The sequence below is a fragment of the Buteo buteo genome, chromosome 10, assembly GCF_964188355.1.
Source record: "Buteo buteo chromosome 10, bButBut1.hap1.1, whole genome shotgun sequence".
Lineage (NCBI taxonomy): Eukaryota > Metazoa > Chordata > Aves > Accipitriformes > Accipitridae > Buteo > Buteo buteo.
The window spans coordinates 3,636,966-3,664,655 of NC_134180.1; the positions used below are offsets into that span (position 1 = coordinate 3,636,966).

Genomic DNA, 27,690 nt, shown 5'->3' on the forward strand with positions numbered 1-27,690 from the left:
CCAGTGGCAATGCTGATTTAAAAAAAAAGAAAAAAAATCAATAAAATATCCTCTACCTTCAGTTGTGTCAGTGCCATTCTGACGGCCTGAACTGAAAATGGGACTTAAAAACCTCATTTTTTTTGTTCTAATGTGGAGCATTTCAGTGGGAGCTGTGCACACAGGTGTATTGGTTCCAGTCAGGGGTGAGGTGCAGCAGGTAAGTGGCAAACAGCTGCTGCGGGTGAATGGCAGAAGGTGGGATATTTCACCTTCTCCTGCAACAAGTAAGAGTTTTAATAACACAAATTGAAAGTGATTATTTTTGAGTGGGAATTCTTCTGGCAGGAGGAGAGCTGAAGCTTTATGCTGAAGACAGGGTTTCTTGCCCTTTCCTCAGTTTAAGAGCTGCATGGCCTCCAAAATTAAATTCTTCTTCCAGTAATGGGAAACAAAAAGACAGTGTTGTTGTGGGCTTGATTCTGTCAGCAGGATGTTGCTGGCTCAGAGGCGGTGGTAGCGCTTCCCTCTCTGTTGTCTCTCCCATCGAGATACATCAGTATCATCTCGATGACACTGAGCGAGTGAGGACCACTAAAAATTCACCCACAGGCTTTGTTGCACAAAGCTGTCATCCACACTGTATCCCATCAGGAAGCTGTTTGAAGTGTAATTGCCTGTAATTGTTAAATTGTTGTCTGGTGCAAGGTCGGCTGCTGGTGCCTGTGTTCTGCGACACAACTGTGTTGTGCTCCCAGAGCCAGAGGGGTGTCAGAAATCCTCACTGTGGAAAAATAGCTTGAATGGGGTGCTCTAACTGTTCTTAGAACTACTGTGTAGGAAAAAAAAGTCACAACTTGATCTTTGTGTCTTAACCCTTCTCCCCACCACCCTCTTCCCTACAAGCTTCAAGATGAGCTCTCCAGAAAGCCCTCTGCATGTCAAACCGTTGAGGTTTAGTTTCACCTTTGCTTTCTCAGCAAGGAGAATCTCACCTTTCCAACAGCCCCTTCTCTCTCTCACCCCTCTGTTACACCGACAGAAGTACTCCTGCGATGAAACTGCCCCATTAAACTCAGCTGTAGTTCACCTGTGGTTTGTTTTTTTTAACATTACAGTTTCCTTTTGCACAGCTGTGCTGACCAAAGGTAAACCTCAAGCCAGCCTTGTTATCACAGAAAATGGAGGGATGAGCTGTGTTTTTTGAGTGGGTGTGTTTGCTGCTGCTGCGAGGAGGAAGGCTTCCTGCAAAGTCCTCCTGGGGAGGGAAGGGGGGGATGCTGCTGTGCTAGAGGAAGAGGAGCAGCACACCCATCGCTCGGTATTTTGGACTTCGGAGAAGAAAAAATAAGCCAGCGCTGCTGCGTTTTGCTTCACAATAACGACGTTAGCGAAAAACGGTGCGGTGCGGGCCTGGATGGGGCCTGGGCGGCAGGCCGGGCCCGCGCAACCGCCTCCCGGGCCGTCGGAGCACGGCGATGCCGGTCTAGCCCTGCTCGGTGGGGGTTAACCTCCCGCCCGAGCCGGGCTCTCCGGTCCCGGTGCCGCCGCTCCGCGCCATCGCTCGCCCTCCCCGGCCACGTGGCGGCGGGCGGCGCGCAGGAGTGACGTCACTGCGCGGCGCCGCGCAGAAAGGTCACACGCTGGGCTGGGAAGATGGCGGCGGCGGCGGCGGGGGCCGGTGGCTGCCGGGTGAGCGCGGGGCGGCGGCTGTGGGGGGGGAAGAGCCGAGGGCCGGGCCGGCTCCGCGGGCCGGAGATGAGCCTTGGGACTGTGGTGGGGCGGCGGGAGAGAACGGCGGGCCGCGTCCTCCGCCCCGTGAGGTGCGGCGCGGCCCGGCCCGGCCGGGAGCTGGGGACGCCGTGAGGGGGAGCGCCGGGGCTGGCACGAAGAGCGCCCGGTGCTCTGGGCCGGGATGGTGGGTGCCGTCCGGAGCCGGGCCCAGCCGCCGGTTCCCTCCTCTCCCCTCCCTTCTCACCTCCTGCCCGGTCGCAGCGGGCGCTGCGGAGGTACCGGCGCTGCTGAGGTGGAGCGACCGGCCCGGCTCCGGCCCTGCCCGGCTCCGGCCCTGCCCTGAGGGCTGTCAGGCCCGCATTGAAGGCGCCTGATGGCAAGTGGAACCAGGCACTGGCTCCTCTCCCCGCTTCGGTGTCCCTGCTTGCGCTGCCGTCAAGCTCAGCAAGGGACAGCCCAGGCCCGTTTAGCCCAGATCGGTCTTGGAGCTTCCAGGGAGTCTTCAGAGAGCTCCCTGTGAGGCTGAGTTGCTCTGCCGATGGCCTTTTGCAAGGTTTAAATTTAAACATGAGATTTTCCCACTGTGTCGAGCAGGTGAACGGGTGTGTGAACTGAATGCAAAGGTTCTGGCTTTAAAAGCCACTTGGTAGCATGATGTGCTTTGAAGGTGGTTGATCTTTTGTGCCCAACGTTAAACATGGAATTAAGCATTTCTGCTCAGTCGCATGGAAGAATGTCTCCTTCGGTCAAAAACTGCAATCAGTTAAATCCAGCAGGCAGTCTGCCCTGGGTTTTAATGCTGTTCTTACAGTTAATAGAGATTTTTAAGGTACGCATATAATACCTATCTTATTCTTGCTTGCTACAAAGCCTGGCCTCAGCGATGACTTGGGCAGCAAGGTTCAAAGGTAGGCTGTGGGGGGTATTTTCTTCCTTGATATAGACTTTAAAGTGTCAAGTTCAGCAATCCAACTTAGGTATAACTACAGAGGCAATAAATAAGAGGAAGCTGAAAGCAAAAGATGTGATTTAACAGAAGCGCAGAAAACAGTGAGTTAATGTAGCGCATGTCTTTGGGCCAGCAGGATACATGGGGCAATTATGCCATTACTTCTCAGAGGTAAAGTCTGGATTTAGCTTGTGGTGTTTGGCAGTGCCGTCAGTGAAGCCACAGGACCGGATGGTGCGGCTCTTTACAAAATCTTTTCAACATCTAGGAGCCTGATAAAGAGAGGGACACGATATTGTTAGCTTGGACACAGAATTAAATATTCTCTGCTTACAAATTGCTTTCCAAAGTCTTTTATTGGCAAAGCCCATTTGATTTGGTTTTTTTTTGTGGGTTTTGTATTTTTTAGGATGAGTAGTTTGAGAGATGGTCTGGTAGAGAAAGAGCTTGGGTTGCATGATTTGGTAATCATCAAGATCAGGAGGTTAGTTTGAGGTAAAAGGTTCAGCTTTTGCCTGACTAGAGGCCAGGGATAGGCCGAATAGGGAGTAAAGACAAGAATCTATGAGCTCTGCATAGTCTGCTTTCAGTATAGAATGATGGACTGAAGGATTTGCCACACAATGCAAGAATTTGCAGCTTGGGATCTCAGCAATGTGCAGCAGAATTTCTCAGTGATCATTCTGTGATCTAGTGTATCTTTTCTGTTCTGTGACTCGAGGCAAAAGGTGTTTGTCTCTGACTCCCAGCAGCACAAATATATACGGAGGGGTCCTGGGTTTCCTCCACAGTCAGGAGAAAGTTATGTTTGCAGCCAGTTTTCCTAGAAAAAATGGTATGCTTCTCATCGCTAACAAATGTTTCAACTCATGGGTAGATTTACTTGTGATCACTGTTTTCATAAAATCAGGGTTCTGTGAAGCACGTATGTTTTCTCAAGTGATTGTGAAAAGTGTATTGCCCCGTTTTGGACCACAACTTTGGTTTTATCGAAATGAACTTGTAAGTGGATATAGTGCTGCTCAAACACATAACAGAGTTTTCATGGATGACTCTTACCAAACCAGCCTCCAATGTCTCTTGGAGCACTTAGGATGTGTTCCCAGAAGACCAGTGAATGTTGTCTGTTTGCAGTGTTCTTTCCTTTCTCCCCTGGCTCTTTTTAAGACTCCTGTCATCTTGTATTTTGCACTAACCTGATCTTATGTTTTCATTGCAGAAATGTCTTATCAGTGGCATATGGCTTATATCCAGAAGATACCCAGTTCCTGCAGTCCACCGGGGTACAGTGTATAGAATGAGCAGGCCTGCTTTGGAGATTCATCAGGTTGGTTAACAGCTGATTTTGTTTTTATATCAGGCCAAAAGTGGTTTCCCATTAGAGTACTGATCTACTAGATGTGGATATGTTTCTGAGAAGCACCAGTTCTAAGTTGAAAGCTTCCACTTTTTAAGATACATCTGATGAACTCAAGGAATTTTGTAGTAGCTCAGTCCAAGAGACAGAGTTCAGGAGTGGTGCTCTGGTAACTTCATCTACCGAGTTGTTTCAGCCTGAACTAACCTCTGGAGTTAAACCTCCTCTGGAGAAGCATCTTTTTTAATGGCTATATAGAGGTACTTCACAGGGTATTAGAAATGTGTTGGGCATCTGGCTGTTTTGAGGGTAAGCTGCTGCTTTTTCAAGGTTTTCCACAACATTTAATATGTTAGAAGTGACCCAGTGCTTGGCTTAAGTAAATCTACCTGCTGGCTTTGATACTTGTTTAATTTAATGTCTTTTTGGATTCTACAACATGTAATGATTTTCTTTAGTCTAGATGCTACTCTTCTGGAGGAAGAAAGGGTTTTATATCGGGTTTTGTGGAGAACATCAAACAGGAATTAGCAAAAAACAAGGAGATGAAAGAAAGTATTAAAAAATTCCGAGATGAAGCTAAAAAGCTAGAAGAATCTGATGCGCTTCGAGAAGCAAGGAGGAAATATGTAAGTCTTCCTCATGAATTTCTTTAATATTTTCGTTGCCCAGTCACTGAGCTGTCACTGTTCTGAATGTAAATTTTGAGTCTTTCTGCAAACAAACTGTTTAGTTCAGCATGTCTATTTTTATGAGAAGTTCTGCTTGGCTGGAATTACTGACTGGTAAATGGATGCCTTAGAGTGTTTTGGGTTTTGTGGTGTTTTGGTTTGAAAATCTTTCCAGCAGACCCTTTACTGGATTTACCAAATAATGAGCAGATAAAATAATGATACATTAAATTTAATGTTGGCAGTATTTAAATACTTCTTTTGCATTCTTTGAAGAACTATAAACAGCATTACTTGCAAAAATGAAATGCTGACGCTGGTTATTCAAGTAGTGTGCTCCCTGAGATGTAGCCCTTTTTGCCCTCAATTACAGTATTAATGGTGTATGCTATGTGCTAAACTGTTTTTGTGTATTTTCTGTCCTCGTAGTTACATGCAGCATGTTTTTTTCCACAGAAAACCATTGAATCTGAAACAGTGAAGACCTCAGAAGTGATTAAAAAGAAACTTGAAGAAATAACTGGTACAGTTAAAGAGGTAAAATGCAGCTATGGAAGAACCTTTCCCTAAGGCAGCTCTGCTCTAAGGTTATGTGTTTTGTGTGCCTTTGAATTATCACCCTTTCTTTTTTTCTTGGTGCAAGCTGGTTGCTATTCCAAAGGTGATCACTGTTCTGAATCTTTAAGGCCAGAGTCATTAACAAAATTGCAGCAATAGTGTATGATAGATTTCCTATTCAGTTAGTGTATGGTCAGAGGACAGTCACTGTCCAGTGATTCCTCACAAATTTGCAGACTGGAGATGGTCCTTATGGTTCTGCGTTGTCTAGCAGTAAAAAAAGCCTGAAGGTGGTTCTTCCATTGGAGGGCAGTTAGAGCAGTGCTGGAAGATCACCCAGGAAAGTTGTTCAGGAGATGTGATGCTCTTCACAGACACTTTTTGCTACTAATGTGATAGGGCTTTGGGCTTCTTGCTGCATGTTGAAAAAGACTTGCAACATCAGAGGCTCTAGGTGTTGTAAGTAGAAGTGTTGGTGGTATAGTTGAAGTGCTCTCCTCTCAGCATGCTGTAAGTGATCCCATGGCTCTGTGTGTCTTGGCAATAACAAAATGCCTGGAGGAGTGGGCGTCGTTCATACCTAACAGGTATGAGTCTCTTCCATTCTAGGCTCAGGCTTTAAAGATTGCTGTGTATATATATGTAGATCTGCTCTTAAGCAATTGAATTCAAGTTATTTTTTAGGCTGGGACTAAGCACTGCAGCTTGTGCTCCTTTACTTCATTTCTTGTCTGAGTTCATCCAGGCAGCAGATGTATTTGAGTGTTTAGTATGCTTTGACTTTTATCTCTGGAGTAAATTTCTGAGGAGTCTTCCTGATACTATTTTAAATATGGAATAAATCAGGTGCACGTGGCACCTGTAAAAGCAGATCTGCAGTATCTGTGAATTCAGCTGTTACAAAACTGGGCTATTTGGGCAGTCCTCAGTGGGATGCAAGACCTTTTATTCCTTATTCCCTCTTTTCTGCCCCCTTCTCAGCATGGGCAACATTGTGAAGTCCACAACCATTCAGCATCTCCCCCCTTTGCTTCCAGAGGAGACAGGGAATGACTCGCAGGACAGGGCCTGCTGCTTTGGTAACCCAGTGATTCCTGCATGCTCAGACTGCACCAACTGCTGTGAGTCTCAAGGCTCTCACAAGGAGGAGGAGAGAGCCTTCCTTCTGCTGTAGACCTGTCAGTACCCGGGAGGTGGCACTGAGCTAGAAGAGTTGGAGAAGGGCTGTTGTTGCAGCGTCTGTTGCTGTGACAGTTACTCCCAGGCACCTGAATCTTGTTTTTCCCTTGTATTGATTAGAGTAATTAAATCAGTGGTGACCGAAAACTTACGCTCTTTCTCTTAAAGGGAGTATGAAGATCATCTGCAGTAAGTTACACTGAGAGGTACTTCAGGAGGCTATTCCTTATCTGTCAGTTGAAGTGCATGGACTTCATGCTCATGGCTAGGCTGCTTCAGAGCAGAGTCAATTTAGCTGTTTTCAGCAGTGGTTTAAGATCAAAGCCTGTGTGATTGTTCCCACCACTTGCAGTCAGGTGCAGGATCCCCACTGAGAAACAGCCAGCCAAACACTGGACTTAAACTCTGTGCAATATGAAGTTTTTGTGGACCTGGTCCCCACTCTCTGCTGTGCTCCTTCACTCTCATTCTGTCTAAATGTGCTTTGGCGTAGCTTAACTGTGTGTACAGTTACGAGGTGGACGTAATGCTCTTTGCTGATGTGGACATAAACATTATCTTTTCAGTACTGTGGAGGGTGCTATAAGCATCTTTATTAGCCAAATCTCATTGAAAAACAGGGGAAACCATTTCATACTGTTACCCTGTCATTTCTCTTCCTCTGAGGTTGTGGCTGTGACCTATCCAGGACTGGTTGCCTGCTGCCAGTGAGATTTGCGAGATCATCGAGGATCTGATCTGTGCCAGTTCAGAATGAAAGGGTGACTAGCTACTGTCAGAGTCCTTTTAACCTCTTGCATATGAGATCCTGGCTCTGTAAACACAGCCAAAGTGATGTATATGAAGAAGTTAGATTGAGAAAAGCATTTCCTAATTTTGCAGGAAGAGTTGGATAGCAAAGAGCTATCTCAACCACTTTTATACCTTTTCTTAAGAAGCGAGAGCTACCTGATCGTTTCAAAGAAAGGGGTAGGGTATTTTAACTCTGGCATCACTGGTCCTTCTCGTTGATGTCAGGAAAAAATGTATTTTTTAAAATCTACGGGTAGCAACTATTACAAATGCGTATGGTCCCACAAGTAGCTAAAATTGTTGTTCTGCACAGAAGTGTTGACTGATGCTGCAGTGCCAAGCCACTGTGTCCTGGTAAGTCTCCCCTGTGACTTTTAACTGTGTGTTCATCTTAGGTTTGGTTAGTCTTGTCATGTGTGCATTAGGAGATCTTTAACATTCACAAAGAGGACTTACTTTGAATAAGTTTTCACTTTAAATGACCTTTTCTTTCTTGTTCTGTTCTGTTGCAGAGTTTGGATGAAGTAAGTAAGAGTGATATTGGCCGAAAGATAAAGGAAGGTGTGGAAGAAGCAGCAAAAACAGCAAAGCAGTCTGCGGAGTCAGTGACAAAAGGAGGAGAGAAATTAGGCAAGACAGCAGCCTTCAAAGCTATTTCTCAGGTACATAAGTCCTATGCCTCTGTAGGACCCAGTGCTGTGGACACAGCTCATTAACATGGAAGTTATGTGCAAGTTTGTGCTGAGTATAAAATTAAATGCAAAATTCTTACAGCAAGACCTCATGAGCCATTGGAATAAGATGATAAATTCAGGAGATGTGTTGTGCAGGTCTAGCATTCACTCAACCCTAGAAAAGTGTAAGTCTCGAGCAGCTGAGCTTCTGCTAAAATGTGTTACTGAAAAAATTGGTTGCTGTGCTTGTGGAGTAGGGTAGCAAATGTCTTCTGTCAACAGGTACTAGTGGTACTCTTGGGGAAAAAACTGGCTCACTTAAAGCTCTCCTTTTCTAGAAAATACCTAAGTGCTCATATGTTTTGATGTCACCCAATCAACTGGCAATTAGCCTAAAAAGAAGTGTTCCCCTTGACTGGTTTCTCATGACTCCTCTGAAGCCTTGGCTTTAGTCCTTGTACGAGGAGGTACCAGGCCAGGCAGAGTATCAGTTGCATCAGTCATGTCAGTTCCCCTCTTTCTGTGTTTCTAGTAAGACATCATCTGCTAAAGGTCACTTCTAGCCATAGCTGCAGGTCACATTATACACTATTATTTTTTTTCTTTTTCTGTAATGAAACCTGTTATCTTACTGCAGCAGCCTCCTAATCTAAGAACTGTTTGTTCCTTCTATGAAGCAGGCTGCTAGGCCAGACCTTATGAGAGGCAATGATTTTATAGGACCTTAAAGTAAATTTTTTGAGGCTTAAAGATTTGTTTTCCCTGTAAATGGGTAAACCTTTTGATTCATTGTCAGATTTAACTGATTCACAGACATTTTATAGGCTATGAACAGTTCTTACAGCTTTGCTTTACTTTCTAGTATGTATGTAGAATTTAGAATATTCAGTCTACTGCTTCAGAAACCCAAATACTCTATCTTAGAAATTGTAGTAGTAGTAGTCTCATTTTGAGAGCCCGATTGCTTCAGTATTTAAGAGATATTTTATTTGTATAATCTAGAGCTAGATGATATCCACAAGGGCTTGTGTCTTGTTCTCTTCTCTGCCAGGTCCCTCAGATGGTGTTTTATAGTCAGTAGGAACAGACTGAGCTTTGGAGCTTTTTATTTGCTTATCCTTGATGTTTAAAGTCACTTAAATTCCAATTTCTGCTTCATATCAGGTCTCTGACATCTATTCCATCTAGGCCCTGAGCACTGTTGTAACTTTCTTCAGGAAGGAGTCACACTGGCTTTCATTAGGGGAGGATGGCTTATATTGGCAATGCTGTGTTGGACGCTTGGTGTGTTCTCCAGAAAATTCCTGCATAAAATAAAGTTGAAAAATAACAGCCCCCATAAAGCCACATGATGCTTTGGGCTACATAACTTACATGTTCTAAATAAAAATGCAAATTGGGAAAAGCTGTATGGAGTGTTTATAAAAAAAACAACCCTTTCTGCCTGCATGTGTCTAGTTGTAATAGGGAAGTGTACTTACTGTGCAGCAGATCTTTTGTAGGTACAGTCATTAGAGAAAGTACTGCTCAAAAGGTCAGTAATAAAAGTAGAGCAGCCAAGACAAAGGAGAAACACTAAAAATGCCTTTTAGTCCCAATCCCTCTTGAAGTGTATGACAAAAATTCTCAACAATGGTTGCGGTAGGGTACAGCTTCCTCTTGGCAGAATCTGAACTAAGGATGTAGCTGTTCACCGACAAGATGTATATCAGTCCAGATTTATCAAGTCCTTTTTCTTGATGTAGCCTCACCCGAGGGGGAGAATATCTCCTCTCTCTCCTTTAGTATAAGCTCTACTACTGTGATTTCCACCCCCTGCCCCCGCCGCCATCTCTTCTCTGGCAAAACCCGTTTGTTTTGAAGCTATTTTCTCAGCTAGAAGGTGTCTAGAATTCTATAAAAAGTGAGGATCCTTTTTGTTTTGGGGAAAGCAATGCTTCTGTTGGTTTAAGCTGGGGCCTAGAACCTGGATTTTGTTGACCTTTCAGGTGGCTTTGCAGTTAGTTGTTGGTGTCCTGAAGTCTTTCTTTTCCTCTACTTTTGGATACTAGGAATCATTCTTCCTTCTGCCTGGGGCTTGTCATTCTATCAGCAGCTGCTGGCTGCTCTTGGGGGCTGATACACCTGCCTTCCTCTGACGTGATTTATTCCAATTTAAACTCTGTAGATGTTACCCCCTTATCAGCTGTAAGGTTTGACTGTGTCCATAGCTTCTACTATATTGGGTTTTTTTCTTCAGTTTGATTCAATACAACCATCCATTTGCTGTCCTAGTCTGTTAACTTCTTAAGCAGATGGCGTTGGTACCGGTGTGTTTATTAGTAGACATCAGCAAAGAAGCAATTGCTGAGTAAGGGAGAGGAGAATAACCTGTGGTGTCTCACCTTTTTTTTTCTTTTTTTTCTTCGACAGAAGCAATTTTCAGTTTCTGGGAAAGGTGGGGAACCGTAAATCAACCTAATAGGGATCTTTTCCTTTCAGGGCGTAGAAACCGTTAAGAAGGAAATAGATGAAAGTGTTTTAGGGCAGACTGGTCCTTACAAACGTCCGGAGCGACTACGAAAAAGAACAGAATTCTCAGGCGAGAGGATTAAAGAGGAGCGAATATTTGAAGCTAATGAGTACGTATTGGATGTAATTTAGGGTGAATATTTCTGTGTATAATTTGATAAAAACTTTAAAACTTAACTATGGGTCAGGGGTGGTTAAAATCCAAGTGCTGAAGAGAGGCTGTGGGGTGAGGTGTGACCTAGCAGAGCAGGTAGGTTTGAGAGCAGATTTGCAGCATAAGTTGATGATACTGAATCTTCCGATGGTGAAACTGGGTACTTAAAATTATGAAGTGGGTACATAATGTTCTGACAGGAAATTTTGACTTGCACATGTGTTATGTTTTCTCAGTGCTAATGTCTTGCTATTGAATTACGTTTGGCAGGACTAAGTCTGAGCTTGTTTGCTTTCTCTGCCTGCCTTGCTCCACTAAGTTGTGTATCATTTATGTGGTGTATCAGCCTCAGTGATACTGCATGCTGCAGTGATACTCGTCAGGATGTCCTCCTTTTTATTCTCATTCGGCTGTAAGTTACTTGTTCACAAGTAGCCATGTTTTCTGCACTTTCTAGGGAGGCCATGGGTGTGGTGCTGCATAAAGACTCAAAATGGTATCAGCAGTGGAAGGATTTCAAGGACAACAATGTGGTCTTCAATAGTAAGTGTTCCAAAGACAAAGGAGTAGCACATTATTTTCCCTGTTCTGATTCTTGCTGTGTTGGATCTAATGCCATCTGTGCAAGTAGTCTCAACATAATGCAAATCATAGCCATTTTTTTTTTGTTGTAGCTGTTGCTGTGAGGTGGTGTGAATGGGAGGTAGGCGTAGTTGACAACACTGCAGCTTTTCTAAGCTGCTCCATCTGTGTTTGGACCCCTCCCCCAGTCAGGCATTGTTTTTGATCAGTCCCTGCTCCCTGTAGGTACCAAAACCTGCTTTCGCCATTGCTTAAAGAGAACTGAACTCTTCTTTTTTTTCTATTTTTTTTCTAGTCAGATCTACTCTGGCGCTGGGAAGAGGCCAGGGCATGCATGCAGGCATGTCATCAGGGAGAGGCCAGGGAGATTTCTTCTCCCTGACCTTGAGCTTATAAAGAGGAAAAATCTTGTCTTCAGTGAGCTGGTTTCTGTTGTCATCTGCTTAGAACTCTGGAATGTGTGGGACTTTGCATCCTTTCTGTTTTTATTGCAAAACCTAAAAATACTGAATATCTGTACTGCAGTGGGCAATAACTTTTGATAGTTATCTAGACACTTAATGTTTCTGAAAGGCATAAAGAAACCTGAGACCAGAATCCTTCAACAAATCAAAATAATTGCTGCCTGTGTACTGCAGGGTAAATGACTGGAAGGAACAAAAGACCGTGCAAAAGTGCAACATACAATTAACTTTGGATTGTGTTTCTTCACAACTTCTTTTAAAGTGGAGCTCCTTGGGAGGTATCCAAGAATAGGTTTTTATATCCTATTTGTTAGCTGGAGTTGAACCATGACACCTTTCCAAGAAGAGATGCTTATAGCTCCTAAAACTCCCCACATATTGCATCCTCCACTCCTGTGACATCTGCATGAGCTCTGTGCATTCTCTAGATAGATATTATGCATCCAAGACTGTGATTTTGCAATTCAGGCAACACTGCAGCTGTGGCTGTAGCAGGCTCTACAGTGTATGTTCTCCCTTTATGTACCTGTACCAAGAACACTGTGTGTTTTTTGGAAGGAGCACAAGCTTCAGGGCAAGATTCCAAATGTTAATTGATGTGGTGGGAAGAAGCCTCCCTGCAGGGCCCATTATCCTGCAACTACCTTCTGCAGTTCTGGTCCATCTGATGATGTCCAGAGACAGATAATGGGTTGGTTGAGACCTTAGTTTGTTGCAACAATGCCTGCTTGCTTAAATGTTTTGGTTTTGTTTGGGTTTTTTTTCCGTTTTTTTTTTTTTTCTTCACCCTCTGCCCTTCTTTTTGCCTTTGAGATTTTGCTTTGCTGGAGTTCTCCTTCCCCATCAATGCATTCTGTAGTTTTGTGACATGCTTGGCTTGCTTTCTTATCAAGGTTGAGAAGTACATAGAGCTGCTTAAAAACTGCATCCTTACTGATGTAGCGCTATTTTATTAAAAATTGGCAAGGTTTAAGGTCTATTCTTGATTTCCCCTCCGCCCAGTTAAACCTTCTGATGTTGGTTTTGCATCCTGCTATTCCTTGTAGCAGGCTGAATCTCAAGGGGTATAAGCAGACTGTTACTGGTATAAGCAAGTCTAGTGTATTTTCTATCTGGAAATCTGCATAGAAGGTCCAGAGTTTCTGGCAGCTGAAGTCAGAGAAACTATCATTCTCCTAGTGACAGTTATTAATAGTTAAGAACATTGCAGGAAGATGAGGAGAAAAGTAACTTTTGAAATTGATACTTGTTAATCAACACAGAGATTTAGAAGAGAACTAGCAGGTTTGATCTGCAACCCATTGCATGTTGTTTCCTAATTCAGGAATGTAGTGGAAGGACACTGCTGCTCATGTCTCCTCTCCTTTCAGGGTTCTTTGAAATGAAAATGAAGTATGATGAAAGTGATAATGCATTCATTCGAGCTTCCAGAGCTGTCACAGACAAAGTCACTGACTTAATAGGTAATGTTTCACCATTGCTGTGAAAGTGCCTCTCTAGCCTTTTAGCTCTGCTCCTGGTGACTGTAAGTGCTGTTGTCCTCCATGTGTTACTAACCTTTGGGACAGATTCTGGAGCTTTATAATATTTTGCATGGATCATTATCCAGTATCATGCAGTGTAGCAACCTGCTACAGGATCAGAAGAGCAGTGCGATGTCAAGTGCTTATATGGGGTAAATCTCAAGCCTAGCTTAAAGTCTGCAGTCATTCCCAGGCGACTGTTCCTTCCCTCTGGTATATAACCAAAGGTTTTTATCTTGTTTTCTGCTGGCGGTTGTCGTACCATCAGTCTCACTGAATTGTTTTATTAGGTGGATTGTTCTCGAAGACAGAAATGTCTGAGGTTTTGACAGAGATACTCAAAGTGGATCCATCCTTTGACAAAGATCGTTTTTTAAAGCAGTGCGAGTATGATATAATCCCCAATGTCTTGGAGGTAAGATGGGGGTAGAGTATGATGCATTTGTTTGGGTTTTTGGTTTTTTTACTGTAATGTGGAAGATTTTTCTTTTAGTTTTCTGGTGCTAAAATTAAAAACTGTGACAGTATTTGCTTCTCAAGCATCCAGCTTTGCACAGAACATGAGATAACCTTGGGAAAAGAATCCCACATATCAATTTAGTTTAAAACCATATTTCATAATTTAGTAGACTAGCAAATTTTTTTCTGGCCTCGAAAACAACTAACCATCTTCTCCCATGAGAAATGATATGGGTGTCAGAGGGATCAATGTGAAGTAGGTGAATGAACAGTACTGGGAAAATGATGATATCAAATATTGATAAGGGAAAGAATGTACTATGTACTACTGGATTCTAAGTGATCTGTAACTGCTTGGGAAGAAGACCAGGTCATGACAAATGGTTCAGTGAAAATATTTCTGGCACTAGTCGAGGAAGTATGTGGAGCTTAATATTTTTAAAGACTGAGGTATAAAACCACTGAGAGGATAGCACTGATGAAGGATGTGACCTCAAGTATAAATGGATATAGTTCCTCTCACTGTAACTGTATGTCAGAAAAGACAGAGTGAAAGTACGGGACTTGAAAAAATACAGCAGAAATTGTTATGAGAGATTTGTATGAGATGGAAAAACTGAGGCTTGAGGAGATAAACAAATGCTGGGCGAGCAAAGTGTTATTTTCTCATCCTATAATACATTGCGGTGAGTGATCGTATCTCACATTGATACATACTAATACACATGAGGTAGCATTATAGGGTGAATAAAAAATAATCTGGTGCTTACAGATGCAAACATTGAAACTGATGCATAGTTAGGTTTTGTCACTGCTGTCTTTGTAGTGACTGACTTGTGTATCAGATCTGTGACTGGAACTGTAATGTCGACAGTGAAATAAGACAGGCCTGTCGTAGTGAATCTGCTTTTCCTAACGGTGCCATGTCACTAAAGCAAGCTGCAAAAAGTGGGCTCTTGACTCTTGGAGAATGAATTTTTCACAGGAGAGGTTTTTTCAAACTGTAGGCAGCCAGCTTACAGATGCCATCAAGTGTGATTTATAGGCATTATATTGCAAAATGCCCTGACACGTATAACTAACTTTATTTTGAAATCTGCTGAATTCCCAGCATCTGTCTTGTTATGAATTCCAGGTGTTTATTATACCGTGTTTTAAAGATAAACCTTTTCATGAGTTGCAGCATGATTCTTCTGTTCATTCTGTGCCCTGAATTTTTTGCAGTCTTGAAAACTGCAGCTCTACTTCTGGTTTGTACTCCTGCTTCTGTTACATCCCACCTCCCATGATGTCTGGGTAGTGTACATTCTGCTGACTTTTTGGACAGGAAGGTTTAAGATAGCTTTTATCTTAATTATTGGAAGGTTTATGTACATCTGACTCAGTATGTGTGTGTTTATAGAAGTTCTTACTGCTGTTCCTCTTTTGAGGCTCCTCTCCTTCAGGGTTTCACAAGATGTAGAATTTAAAGTAGTTTGCTGCTGAAAGTGCTGATAATTTCAACTCTCTGGTATAGGAGGTGATTTACAAAGTTCATATTTTATTTGATTTTCCTTTCTTAGGCTATGATGTCTGGAGAGCTTGATATCCTCAAAGATTGGTGCTATGAAGCGGTAAGTAGAGCTACTAAAAATGTCTGAAAAGGTTATGATTCTCTCCTGTAAGTAGGTATATTGTGCTTTCTTTGCTTGCAAGCTGTCCAGCTGTTATATCTATGATGCTGCTTACCTGCTTTGCCCAGCTGCTTCCCCATGTAACACATTCATACTATAAAACTCTAATGCAGTCAAGTGTACATGCTGAACTTCTGCAATAGTCTGGATATGAGAGAAGAGCTTCCTTAGCGACAGATAGCGAACCAAGAGGTAAGCTCAAACTAGTCTAATTAGCTCTAGTTCTGCACTGCCCTTCTTGATTGGGATGGGCTTTAGTAGAGCCTGTATCCCAGATATGGGGTGAGAAGGTGCAGAGACGTGTGAGTTGACCCAAAAAGATGATGCTTTTCTGCTTACAGAGTCAAGTTGACCCTGGAGTTACTACACAAACACAGTTCCACCACAGTATCCCAGCAAATAATCCTGGCAGGCTGAAGTTTTTTCTGAAATTGCAGCGTAGATGATCTGCAGCCTAGATAGTCTCACTGCAGAAAACTGAATTTTGTTTTGTTGTACAAAAACTGATGTTGTTTTTGTACTGGGATAGATTTTCAGTATTGGATGCACTTCTTGAAATGGTAAATATGAATTGATTGTGATTCAGTGATTGCATTATTGTCCTCTTCACTTCGTGAAAGCAGATCCTTTCCTGACAATACAGATGGACATTTGTTCTGGTCTTCACTCTGCTCCAAAATAATTGTGTTGTAGGCAGTGCAGACCCACACTTTTTCTGTTTTGAAATAATTTAACTGCTTAAAGTAAATGTTCTCCTTACTGATCACCACCACCAGAGGGCTGGAAGCGCACATGCTGGAAGAGGCAATTTTTTGTATTTAATTTTTGCGTTGTTGTTGTGATTAACATCTTCATAACAATATTGCGCTACATAAGAATAAGATACTTAAAGCAGTCTGAAAGTAAAGAAGGTTCTTTATTGGTTCAAGCAACCTTTGAAATGACACCATAGAATTCCTCTCAAATCTCTAGAGGGAAGTAGCAAATTCACTGCAGTTTGTAAGACAAAAAGCAAACCCTTCTAAGCTAGTTGTAGTTAAAAATTAAGCTCATAAGTCAAGAATCATCCATAAAATAAGCCAAGGGAGGACGTGAGAGTCCTATTAATGTGAATCCAGGAGATGAAGTCTCTTGAACAGAATCATGCCACAAGTGTTAAGTGTGTGATATTGATCACTAAAGTGTTGGAATACAAATCAGTAAAGCAAAAATTTAAGTGGCAGGTATACCAGCTGAGCTCCAGGTTGCTGTCAGCCCACTGGCTTAGGTATAGTTTGTGGTTCATAGAGCTGTCTTTGCCTACTGTCCTCAGAATCCCTGATCTGTAACTCCAGCTTCGCTCTAGTGACTTTGCCAGTAACTTCTGTAGGATATTTGCATTTAAATGCTTGTGATGAAGGTTATAAGATCCATGGTGGGGAGGTAGGTAGGGACTGCCTGCTGTTTGTTTGATACCTGCCAAGAATATGGTGATAATGCTGGAAGCAAGTAGAAATTCACTGTCTCCAACAACAGTTCTCGATGCATAAATAATGAAGCATATGTGCATGTGCCTAAAAGGAGCCAGGAAATGCTGGTCTGCCTCCAGGGTCTGGCTGGGTATTAGGAAAATAGCTTGGTTCCCAGACTGTTTCTCCTTGTCTGCTGTCAAATCAGAATCACAAGCGCCTTGGCTATCAGGTGCACTCGGTGTACTTACTCTGTTGTGAATGGTGGAGCTCCTGTTCTGGCCAGGGGAGGTGGGATTTTTAGTGAGAATTTGGTTATGTGAAGCCCAGAGCATTTGCTGTAGCTGTTTGATACCTTGCAAGACATATGCGTTCAGCATATTTGCAAAAAACTGACTTTTTTTCTTGTCTTTTTTTGGTGGTTCTCTCTAAGCAGAAAATCCCTTTTTCTTTGTGACAGAACAAATTCAAACATGTAACACAAGTTTGTTGCTTCATTTAGACTTACAGTCAGCTTGCTCATCCAATCCAGCAAGCCAAAGCCATGGGTCTCCAGTTCCACTCCAGGATTCTTGACATTGACAACATTGACGTGAGTGTCCTTTTCTATCTTTCACCTTGGGGGATGAATTAGAAACTCATGACCTAAGGAGGGGTTTTCTTCTTTGCTCTGACTGCTGGTTTTTTTGCCTCATGCTACTCTGGTATTTGCTGTTCCTGCTAACAGAGGAACAGATCACCACTGCTGGAAGGGGAGAGCTCATGGGACAGATTTGCTACTGTGTGATCAAGCCTAAGTTACAGCATTGTGGTTTGTCTCCTCTCTGTTAGGGCACCTTGGTCTAATCGCCAGCATATAGATTGAGAAAGGCTAATAATAAAGGCAAATAGCACTGACCCAGTGCTTTCATGAAGGGCTTTGTTGGTGCTTACTCTGGATGATAATGCACAGAACTTCTGTGACTCAAGGTGGTGGTGTGCTGGAATGGCTGTTGGAGAGACTTAACCCCTGTTCTGGATGGCTCTTGATGAGTGGGGAGATAATGACTGTGAGTGGAGCCACTGCCTCCTTAGGAGCAGTGTTGGTAGTTGGGGACTCTGGCCAAATGTCTGCACATTCGTAATGCTCTCTGTGCTTCCCTTTATTGAGGAGCCAGAGGTGTTATTGTTGCACTTAGCAGTAAGTCTACAGTGGTACTTTCATTTAATTAAGTCTTTAGTGTCATCTGTCACTGGCCCCCAAGTTGTCTTTCAGATCTTTCTTTCCTGCAATGGCAAAGGTATCTCAAAGAAATTACCACCTTTAGTCAGACCTTTCATATCCCATAACCAGCTCTGCCTCAAAGGAAATGTGCAAGGGGAGAAGAGGAACAGGGCAGCTGTGCTTTTAAAACGTGTGGAAGTAGTCTGAAGTCAAATCAGCTGTTTGCCTTTGTCATCAAAGGTGCTAACTCAAAGGCAGCAACATTCAGTACATGTTTCTGTTGGAACCGAGTATTATGGTATACTTGTCCAATACACTGCAGCTGTGCAATATTATACTCAAAATTATAGGCTGAATCCATTCAGACAATTACCATAAAGCCAGCTGCAGGGTCATTCCCATAGGAACAGAGAACACAGAGCTATTTAACAGGGGTCTAAACCCAGCGGTGATCTGGTCCAAGGTATGGAAATGGAGCATGGTGATAAAAGGATGCTGTTCAGAAAGTGCGAGCTGTTCCAGATGCTGTTGGGTGTATTGGCTGGCTAGATGTTTCTTACTTGCGGTCACACCCCTGCAAGACAAGAAGTCAGGAAGAATTCAGCAACCATCATGGAAAACCAAGAGAGCAAAATCTGATGCTGTTGGTGGTCTGCTGAAAGGGGACTACTGACAGAGAAAAATCACCATCTGCTGCCCTGTGCAGGAGTCTCTCTTTTTGTGCCCACATGATTAAATAACTGGAGTGGGTGCAGGAGAGCACCAGAAATGTGAGGAAATGCCCCACAGCAAAAGACTTCATTTGACCTGTGTAGCCCTACGAAAGAAAAGCTGGAACTGACTTGATTAATGACCACATATCTTTACAGAGAGCAAGAAGATTATTTACAGGGCATTTCATAACACAAAAGGCTAATGCCTGGTCCTCTTCCTAGGACTGTTTTGCCTTTTGGTCTTGATAGGCTTCTCATTTTCTCTCATCTGTCTGGGTTCAGAGGAAGCCATTCCTACATATTTAGTAACTCTGAATATTAACTGCAAGCATGTGCCAATTTAGCAGGAAGATTTCTGTGGCATCTGCAATTCTCTTGATTATTTTCAGCAATAAATAATGTGGTCTAACAAAATTAAAGCTATGGAAGTAATAAACATGATTGCTTTTTTCTAAGCATCTTACTTAAGCCAAAGGTTTTTCTGTATTGTTAGTGTCTAGGAGACTTCATTTCATTGTATGCTAAATAACCTTTCCTCTATAGGTGCTAATTAGTATAGAACTGTGCATGGTTTCTGAGTGGTGGCTGGAAAGACATTTCATTATTAACTTGTTTTAGATGCCTGTATTTTTGCATGAAATTTCTGAAGAATATTACATCTTAGCTGGAAAATAGTTATGGAACATAAACAAGTGCAGTTCTTGTTATGCTGTCTGTATTGCAAGGGAGGAGGATAAAGGGTGTTGTGTGTTTAAATTTTTAAATGTCTTTCCCTATAGGAGATTTATGGGACTATGTTGAGTGTTCTCATCCAGAAAAACAATTCAGTGAGTTTGGGAAAAAAACCCCAAACATTTAGAAGATTTAAGGGAATTCACATGCTGCAAAGCCTGCAGTGTTAGAAATGAAATCAAGTCTTTCAAACATAAGCATCTGAACTCATGTTCCAGATACCTGCTTAAGCACTCTGTACTTCACTAGACATCTGCTGCCTTTAAATTTAATGATATTTTGATCCTTGATATTTATTAGGACTATTTATTTGGCTGCCTAAATGTAGTTTTAAGTATGTGACTTGTGAAACGGAGTTTCTGAACTTAGTGTGGGAGGAGTGATATAAATACTGTCTTGATTATATAGCTTTTTTGGGATCATAATACTAAAAAATAAAGCAATACCAGTATGGAAGTCTTTGTGCCTATAAGGGATACAGCCTGGTCAGTGATACGGTCCTCCTCCTCCTTGAAACCCACATGCAGATTTATGTTGTCAAATTATCGATGCCAAGTGGCGTCATATAAAATGTCTGTCGTGGAAACTGGTCTGACAAAGAGCCATGAGATGTGGTTTTTGGTACTTGGGTGGAAGGCATTATGCATTGCTGAATGAGTCAGGCTGGTTCCAGAAATGTAGCGTGGACTGGGATGGTGTGAGTTATTGCAGAGCTAGGAAACTGATTCCTTCCGATTAAGCAAAGGAGCATTGCAGTAGTGCTGAGTTTTCCTCAGGGGAGAGTAAAATATAAAAAAAATATATATATGCCTTTGTGAGTTATGGCACGGTCTTGTAACTGTCTCTTGTGATACATTCTTATGTGATAAAATGCAATGTTTCTGAAACAGTATCTCCCATATACAAAAGAGTATAATCATGCTTCCTTAAGTTTGAGGTAGTATGATTACCTTTTTGGGTAACATAGCCAGTAACTCCAGAGTTACTGAAGAGCAAGATGTTCTGTAGCATACTGCATTCCCACAGAAGAGGCAGAAAGAGGGTTGTGTTTTTTAAGAGCACAGCTTTGGGAAGCAAAACTTAATTCTCCATTCCTCTTTGCATTTCAGTTAATAAGTTCTTCAAATATTTAATGGAGTGATCTTAGAATAGAGGAAAAAAAATCCTGTCAAACTAAAGGTTGTCACCTTGAAGTTGTCCTGTTACTTAGTTCTTTTTATCTAGTTCAGTGCAACTTCTTGTCGAAGATTCATTTAAAAGCAAGAGAAAAAACTTCAGTTGATGTCCTTTCTTCAGAAAATGTTATTATTTTAAGAGCAGAGTTTCTTTTATTTTTGGTTTCTAATTTGGAAATAATGAAACAGAGCTTGTTCACGTTTCCCAGATTTTTAGACTTGGAAAAATTATGAAAACTTTCAGAACAATTTTGGGAAAGCTTTTAAGTACAGGGAAAGTTTTGGAGAATATGCTTTGCAATCAGGTCTACAGCATCTGTATTAACAAAGCAGGTATAACCTGATTAAAATAACTAGATTCAGCTCAGGGAGAAGATGGGATTGTTAGACGTGTCGAGCCATAGCAGTTCTGTTAAATACTTGGTGCTTTTACATTAATCTGCAGAAATTGTCTGTTTTCTAATGGAGTTTTCTTTCGTTACAGCTGGCTATGGGGAAGATGATGGAGCAGGGACCAGTATTAATCATCACTTTTCAGGCTCAGGTCGTGATGGTAATTAAGAACCAGAAAGGGGAAGTAGTGGAAGGCGATCCGGTAAGTGATGCTTATCGACTGTATACACTTTTCCTGCGTCCTCTGCTAGCCGTTTCAGTTGTTATGGGTTCATCTAGGTGCATCTAGAGCAGTGGGTGTCTGCACATACTCCATTCACTGGTATGTGTAATATTGCATCTTGTGGGTAAGGTCTTGGTTCAGCTCAGTTTGGGCTATTTATTCCTGTCAGACTCCAAGTGTTATGACCCATTAATTGAGAATTATTGTATATGAGGAGAGTCTGCAAACATCTAGAATGGACAGAGAAAGGGATATTTTAAATTCACACTGAGGAGAGGAGCTGGAGCTATGACCACCAGCAGTGCTTTGCCTTCCAGTTGCTGGTGTGCCTGGCCAGCACTCTCCCTGCCTGCAGTTATTGCCTGCGAGTTCTGCTCCTTTGGCACCCTCTGGGACAGAATTGAACTGTCCTGCTGTAGATTAAAACTCCATCACACAGCTTCCACCTGATCCTGTGCTTTCTTTCTCCCTTTTCCTTTCGTAAAGGGCACTATAAGAACAGAGCACAAAGATGTTTGGCAAACAGGGCGGGAGCTGGAGTCAAGTCATTTGCAGGAGATGGGGAAAATCACCGAGTTAATGTTTTTGGCTACTGCCTCACTACACTAGTACAAAATACCTTACAGCGCCACAAGCCTTTACTGTCAGGAAACTCTCCCATATCCAGTTGTATTAACTGCTGTACATGGTACAGGCTTCTAGTAGGAATCTCTGACATAGGGTGATTTGTGCAGCAAATCTCTGGGATCTCTGTGGATTGTACTTCACTGTGGTTTAGCTTTTAACACTGCGAATCCAGCCTGCCTGTTTTGTGGTGAGTGATGCTAAAACTGAGCTTGTCAGACGTAACCACAGAATATGCTTGTTACCAGAGTTAATGACACAGCGGGCTTGAGGAGCCTGTGCGTTTTCTGGAATACCTTTGTTCTCAAGTGGCTGGCTATCCAGACAGCTCTGGCTTGCATTGTGTCTGTGCAATGTTTAAGTAGCTTAATGATATATAATGGGGGACATAGTGAGATGCCTGGAGCTGGCAGTTTCTAGCAGACTTCCATTAAAATTAATACATGCATTTAATAAATATTGGCTTTTTGCAGCCATTCTCTTCAGTCCAGGCTGTAAGTTTACAAAAAAAGGGACTAATTTTAATGATGGGGCCCATCTGGACTGATTTACAATCTGTCACATCAACTGCAGGGGAGGAGCAGCTGATATAGTGATTTCTTGCATTAAATTACTGCATTCCTAGAAGATAGATATTGATGTGATAATTATTGAACAGGATATCAAAGTCTGTTTGCTGTCTGATTTCTCTGGAGCAGCATTAAATCAAGGAGATGCATTAAAATTCTCCATTGGAAACAAAACTTCAGCTTTAATCAAATGTCAGGTGCAGGCTGGCTGGTAACTATGATTTGGTGTTAACTGCTGAGCTGCTCCTGCAGAGTATTGAACAAATGACGTTCAAGGAAGAAGGAGTCTCAAAGTGTAAACTCTCTAAATAGAAATCATATGCTTGTAATTGCTGCGATATTTTACCTAGTTGCAATTGTTCAAGTTCCCACTGCTGTGCTGCAAGCTCACCCCCAGTGAGATGTGGGGAGACCAGGCAGCCTGTGACGGGGTTCGACCCGGTGTTGTGGTAGTTAACATAGGGGATCCCCATGGAGCACCACAAAATCAATCTGGGAAAATGAGGCTTTAGACAACCCATCGAGCAATACTGCGAAGTCAAGGGAATCTTTTTAAAATTAGGTCCTGAAGGACTGTGAGACAGGATGCTGTTTGTCATAGCAGCATGTGGGATTAAAGGACAAATTTTCGCCTTGCATGCATGACCATGATAGAAATCTGCCTTTGGGAGTCCACATGTTTGCTGTCCCACTTTCTGTGAATATATGCAGCAGCATGCACTGTACATTGAGGATTAAGATGTACCCTATTAATAAAAGCAGCAGATTGGAAAACCAGAAATCTCACGGCTTTGGAAACACGTAATTTTTATGTTTCATCACGTCTCATTTCCAGGAAGAAAGCTGTGTTACTTGTTCAGTACTGCATGCTGCAAGATCACCAGCAACTCTTAAGCTTATCTGCTGTTCATCCCTTCAGAAATCCTATGTTCAAGAACATAAACTTTTCCAGATGTAGCAGAGCTTTGATGCTGAAGAGTATGATTAAATTGCCTTCCATACACAATCTTACAAGATGGACTTTGAAAATCACGAATCACAAAAATCATACAGGTTAAGGTTCAACTGGCAATGTTAAATCAGTTATGTTACCTATGTCATCTTGAGCTTATACTTAGTGTTCTATACTCAGGAAAGATCTGTTAGCATTGCTGTGATTAGTACGTCAATGTACAGCCTGTCTTGAGCAGGCAAAAGTTTTGTTGTTTTTCTTCTCTTGTCCCTTCTGCTCTTCCTTCTGACATATCCTAAACATCTGTATGACTCAAGTTTTCAATCACTTTTAACACTTCTGAGCAGAGCTGAAACAAATTAATCCTCTGAAACACTGAGCAAGAAAAAAATGGCTTTATGATATGTGATATTTCTAAAGCATTAGTTTTCTAATGACTGGTCTGGTACAGAAAGTCTCCCCCCTCACATTTGTGTACCTAAATTATAACCTATAAAGATTCACACATTCGATCAAAACTGTAGTAGTTAAGTACACATCTGGGAACTGAGCCAATGCACAGTCTGATCCCTCAGTGGTACTTTCTTGTCCGAGGGAAATACTCTCCATGGTTAATGGTTAGATGATAAAATAACCTTTGGTTTGCAGAATGGATCTGTGACACTGTGCCAGATTTGGGCTCCTGGCAGCCCAGTCTCTGATGGGCAGTGTCACCTCTCTCATAGGAGAGGCAGAGACAGGTAGCTGCAGCGACTCTTCAGGGAGTTATTTTCATAAGACCATGAGTGATGGCCTCAGGATGTGCTGAGATACGGCTTTCATCCTTATTCACTTACTATGAACAAAACTGCTGTCATTCTCAGTACATGCATCAAGGATGGAAAAGCTTAAGAGTTTTTTCTTTCAGTCTGTAACCCCGTGTGGTGAAAGCACTGTTTGCACAGCAAAGATTTGATTGCAGAGTTAGTGTGTGTCTGTGGCTGGACTTGGTATGATCGGATTTTCATTGATAAATATTGGGGTTTTTTACTCTCTGTCTCTCCTCAGACCCAGTGATAATAATTTCTTGTTAATTTGAGCCACTCAAATTGAAGTGTGAGAGCTAGTGATACAGCTGTGGGGAGGGGATGCAGCTCACAGGCTGATGTGGGAGAGGCAGAGTTAGAGCCGCAGGAAAGAGCCTACACTTGATTGAAGGTTACAGAGAGCAATACAGCCTGGCAGCTGAACCAATTTGAAATGAGAAACTTATATTTAGAAATAAGGTCAAATATTATCAAACTTGGAAGTGGTGCCAGGTAATGTATGTCAGCCAGAAGATATTTGGAAACCCTAGTTTTGTTTTTGGAAATCAAAAGTTTATCTGTTCCCGACTGTGATAAGTTTCTACCCACAGTCTAGTAGAAGTTGCTGGAGCTATCCTTATTTGGGACCTTCAGGCTTAGAACCAGAGAGAAAAATCACAAGAACAGTCTCTGGAGGAAGTGTGGAGCATGTCCCCATCAGCTCTGAGCTAGGAAGTCTGTGACCATCACTCACGCTCTAATGACAGGATTTTCCTTCCAGGACAAGGTTCTGCGGATGCTGTACGTGTGGGCACTCTGCAGAGACCAGGATGAACTCAACCCGTATGCTGCATGGAGGTTATTGGACATTTCCTCATCGAGCACTGAGCAGGTTCTCTGAGAAGAATTGCATCCAAGGGCTTCCTGTACCTCTCTTGAAGCAACACCATCTCTGAACTTGCACCCATCTGCTTTATGATGGACTGTGGGGGAAAGAGGCCAGACTGGTTCCTTTTCAGAAGAACAGGCTATTTGGTGTGCGCTCGTTATACCAATCCCTATAATGAACTGGACAAATCTGACATATCTGCCTTACACTTTGCTGTGTAGCATTGCACTGTAAGGATGTATGGTAGATTTCAACGTGAATGGTCTAAGACACTAGCAGCTGCTGTTGGCTCCTTTTTTAATTGTGGCTGAAGGAGGCTGGTTTGGGTCCTGTATGTTTCCCAGTGCTTCCAGTGATGGACAGAGGCGGGTATCGGAGAGTGAGATGTGATGGGTCTAGTTCCCATCTGCTGTCATCCTCTGGTGGCCTCAAGGCATCCCTGAAAAGATCTTAGAGGTGCTTTTAAGGCACGTTGGTCTTAGCGAACATACATGTCTTGTACAAAGTTGCACCAATAAGCCTTCTGTTGCTGCAGTGTCTTGCACTTTACCAAACCAAATACAATCAGGACTTTGCACGTGACTCTTTGTTGGCAGGGAGCGGAGTCAGGATGGGGGTGTTGGCATCATCAGGCAGGTTCTCGAGGCCAGTTGCAGGGGTGGAGTTTGCTGCCAGTGATAATATTGATATATCCACAGCTTTGCAGGGGGAACATTATTGTTTCTGGTGTTCTGTTCATTGTGTCAGCTGGTACCGCTAAAAAGCACACAACTGCATTCCTCTGTTGGGTTCATCTGATGGTGTGGAGGAGACAGGCTGTGACTGGCTATGACAAGCAGGCAGAGTGCTACAACAGCAGTCAGGAGTAGGGATGGAAAGATGAGCAACCAATGAGTAAATAAACAGGTAGAACATCACCTCTTGTAGCTCAGGTTTTTATTATGTGAGATGAGAAAAGAGGGTGCAGTTCACACACCTGCTGTGTAAAGTGCATTACAAGCATGGCTTTCTTCACCAGACGGACATGTGCTACAGGGGGATGGCACACCTGGCCTGGGGGTCCCAGGTAGCAGTTGGAAGACTTCAGAGGGTGAGCTGCTGGCACACTGACATGGACTCTGGGTTTTGGGCTTCTGCTAGAGGCTCAGTTTGGGAGCTGTGATGTGGGTCGATTTGTCAGCTGCCTCCTCTTAATGGAAGGTGAGGTTGGGGGGAAAAATATTGATTGTGGAATAGGAAATCAAAGGACTGATCTCCTGCTGCGTTCTGCCTGTCCGCAAAACAGGGTGATGCAAGACAGCACTTCCTTGACATTATGATTAAAGAGACTATTGCCAGTTCTTCCTTCTCTCCTGAGTGTCCGGATCAGTTGTAAATGGGATTATCTCACAGCCCTTGGGTGAGACATTTAACTCTAGCAGCTTTCCTAGAGTGAGAGGTGATGAGTGTGGCAAATTCAGTAGCAGAGTCTGCCCTGTCCCCTTAGAAGATGCCCAGACCTGCTGTCTGGCAGCCACCTAGGTATTTCTGCAGTTCTCAGGGCAGGTTGCGGGTGGGACATGGTCACTGCTGCCTCCCTAGTCACACAGTTTTCTCGCTGGTGCTTTTGCCAGTGAAATAATTGCAGATTTTTACTCAAATATCTTAAGCACTAGTACACAAACTAAAGTTCTGAACAGAATAAATTCCACAATGCAGAAATCGGCTATTAAATAGGGAATCCCTATATCTGACTACTTTCAGAAATGGTGGATGAATGTTTGATGTGGGGCTCATTCAGTGAGGCTCTTTCTGGGACAGATCCCATGTAACATCTCTGCACTCAGACTGTATCATGTGTGTGGGGACTTACCCTTTTTTGAACATCTGGACCACTGAATGCAAATGCATGTGGACAACAAATATCTTTGAGGTGCTTCTTGAACCTCGTTGGGGTTGGGGAAAGTCTCATCACCAAGACCATGCAGAAATTGAGTCAGTGCCCTCTGAAAATAAAGACTGGTTCATCTCCTGCCCTGCTTCCTCAGCAGCTGGATGCAGGCAGTCACCGATCAGACAGGAGTCTACAACAGCCTGGGTATGTACGTGCAACCTGTTGTCCAAAACTTTTGGGATGCTTCTATGAAGCATCTGCACTACTTCTTTTACTCAGTGTGCTTTTCACTTTTTTATAACTGGTGTTGGGGAAAAAAAGATCTGAATTAAGAGTGTAAAAATTAATTGGTCTGCCCAAGACAGCTGCGGTAACCCAGCTGTGGTTAGGGTAGCAGTATCTTGTGTTGGTTGGCTTAACCTGTGAATGCTGGGTCACAGTTTGCAGTGGCAGTCAGCCCTGCCTGTCCCCAGTGAGCAGAGGGGGCAGAGCTGGTGGTGCTCCGGTGATACTGCTGATATGGAAAACCCTTCCCTGCACAGCAAGTTGTGGTGCTGGCTGCTCCCCAAGGGAGCCTGTGGCATGTACCTGGTGACTGCTGCATCTACCAGGCGTTCACCATAGTCGGGTCTGCAGTGTGGGTTTGTTCGTCACCTCGGGATTCAAGGTTACTCTGCGCTTAAATCCACCTCTTGGTTTTTCAGCAAAATTGGTGCATGACAAGGGGCCTGGGAAGTTGGGGGTTGCTCCTCCCCATGAACAAGCTGGTGAGCCGCTGTCCTGGCTGGGTCAGAGAGCCCCAGGACCCAAGAGGGAGCTTCAAGAAGCAGCAGCAATCACAACTGCTGAAC

General features: G+C 43.0%; 1 protein-coding gene across 2 annotated transcripts; it reads left to right on the forward strand.

Moving 5' to 3' along the window:
- Positions 1-1,609: 1,609 nt before the first annotated feature.
- On the forward strand, positions 1,610-26,306 carry TIMM44 (translocase of inner mitochondrial membrane 44). 2 transcript variants are annotated; one of them, XM_075038092.1, is made up of 13 exons: positions 1,610-1,671; positions 3,882-3,989; positions 4,478-4,648; positions 5,147-5,227; positions 7,732-7,881; positions 10,375-10,514; positions 11,016-11,101; positions 12,975-13,067; positions 13,418-13,542; positions 15,149-15,199; positions 17,210-17,299; positions 21,016-21,126; positions 24,859-26,306. In XM_075038092.1, the coding sequence occupies exons 1-13, from the start codon at positions 1,636-1,638 to the stop codon at positions 24,976-24,978; spliced, it is 1,362 nt and encodes a 453-aa protein (XP_074894193.1). In that variant the 5' UTR covers positions 1,610-1,635; the 3' UTR covers positions 24,979-26,306. The 2 variants fall into 2 exon arrangements, with proteins under 2 accessions (XP_074894193.1, XP_074894196.1); XM_075038095.1 differs by lacking the exon at positions 1,610-1,671 and having other exon boundaries at positions 4,483-4,648.
- The last annotated feature ends 1,384 nt before the right edge of the window (positions 26,307-27,690 follow it).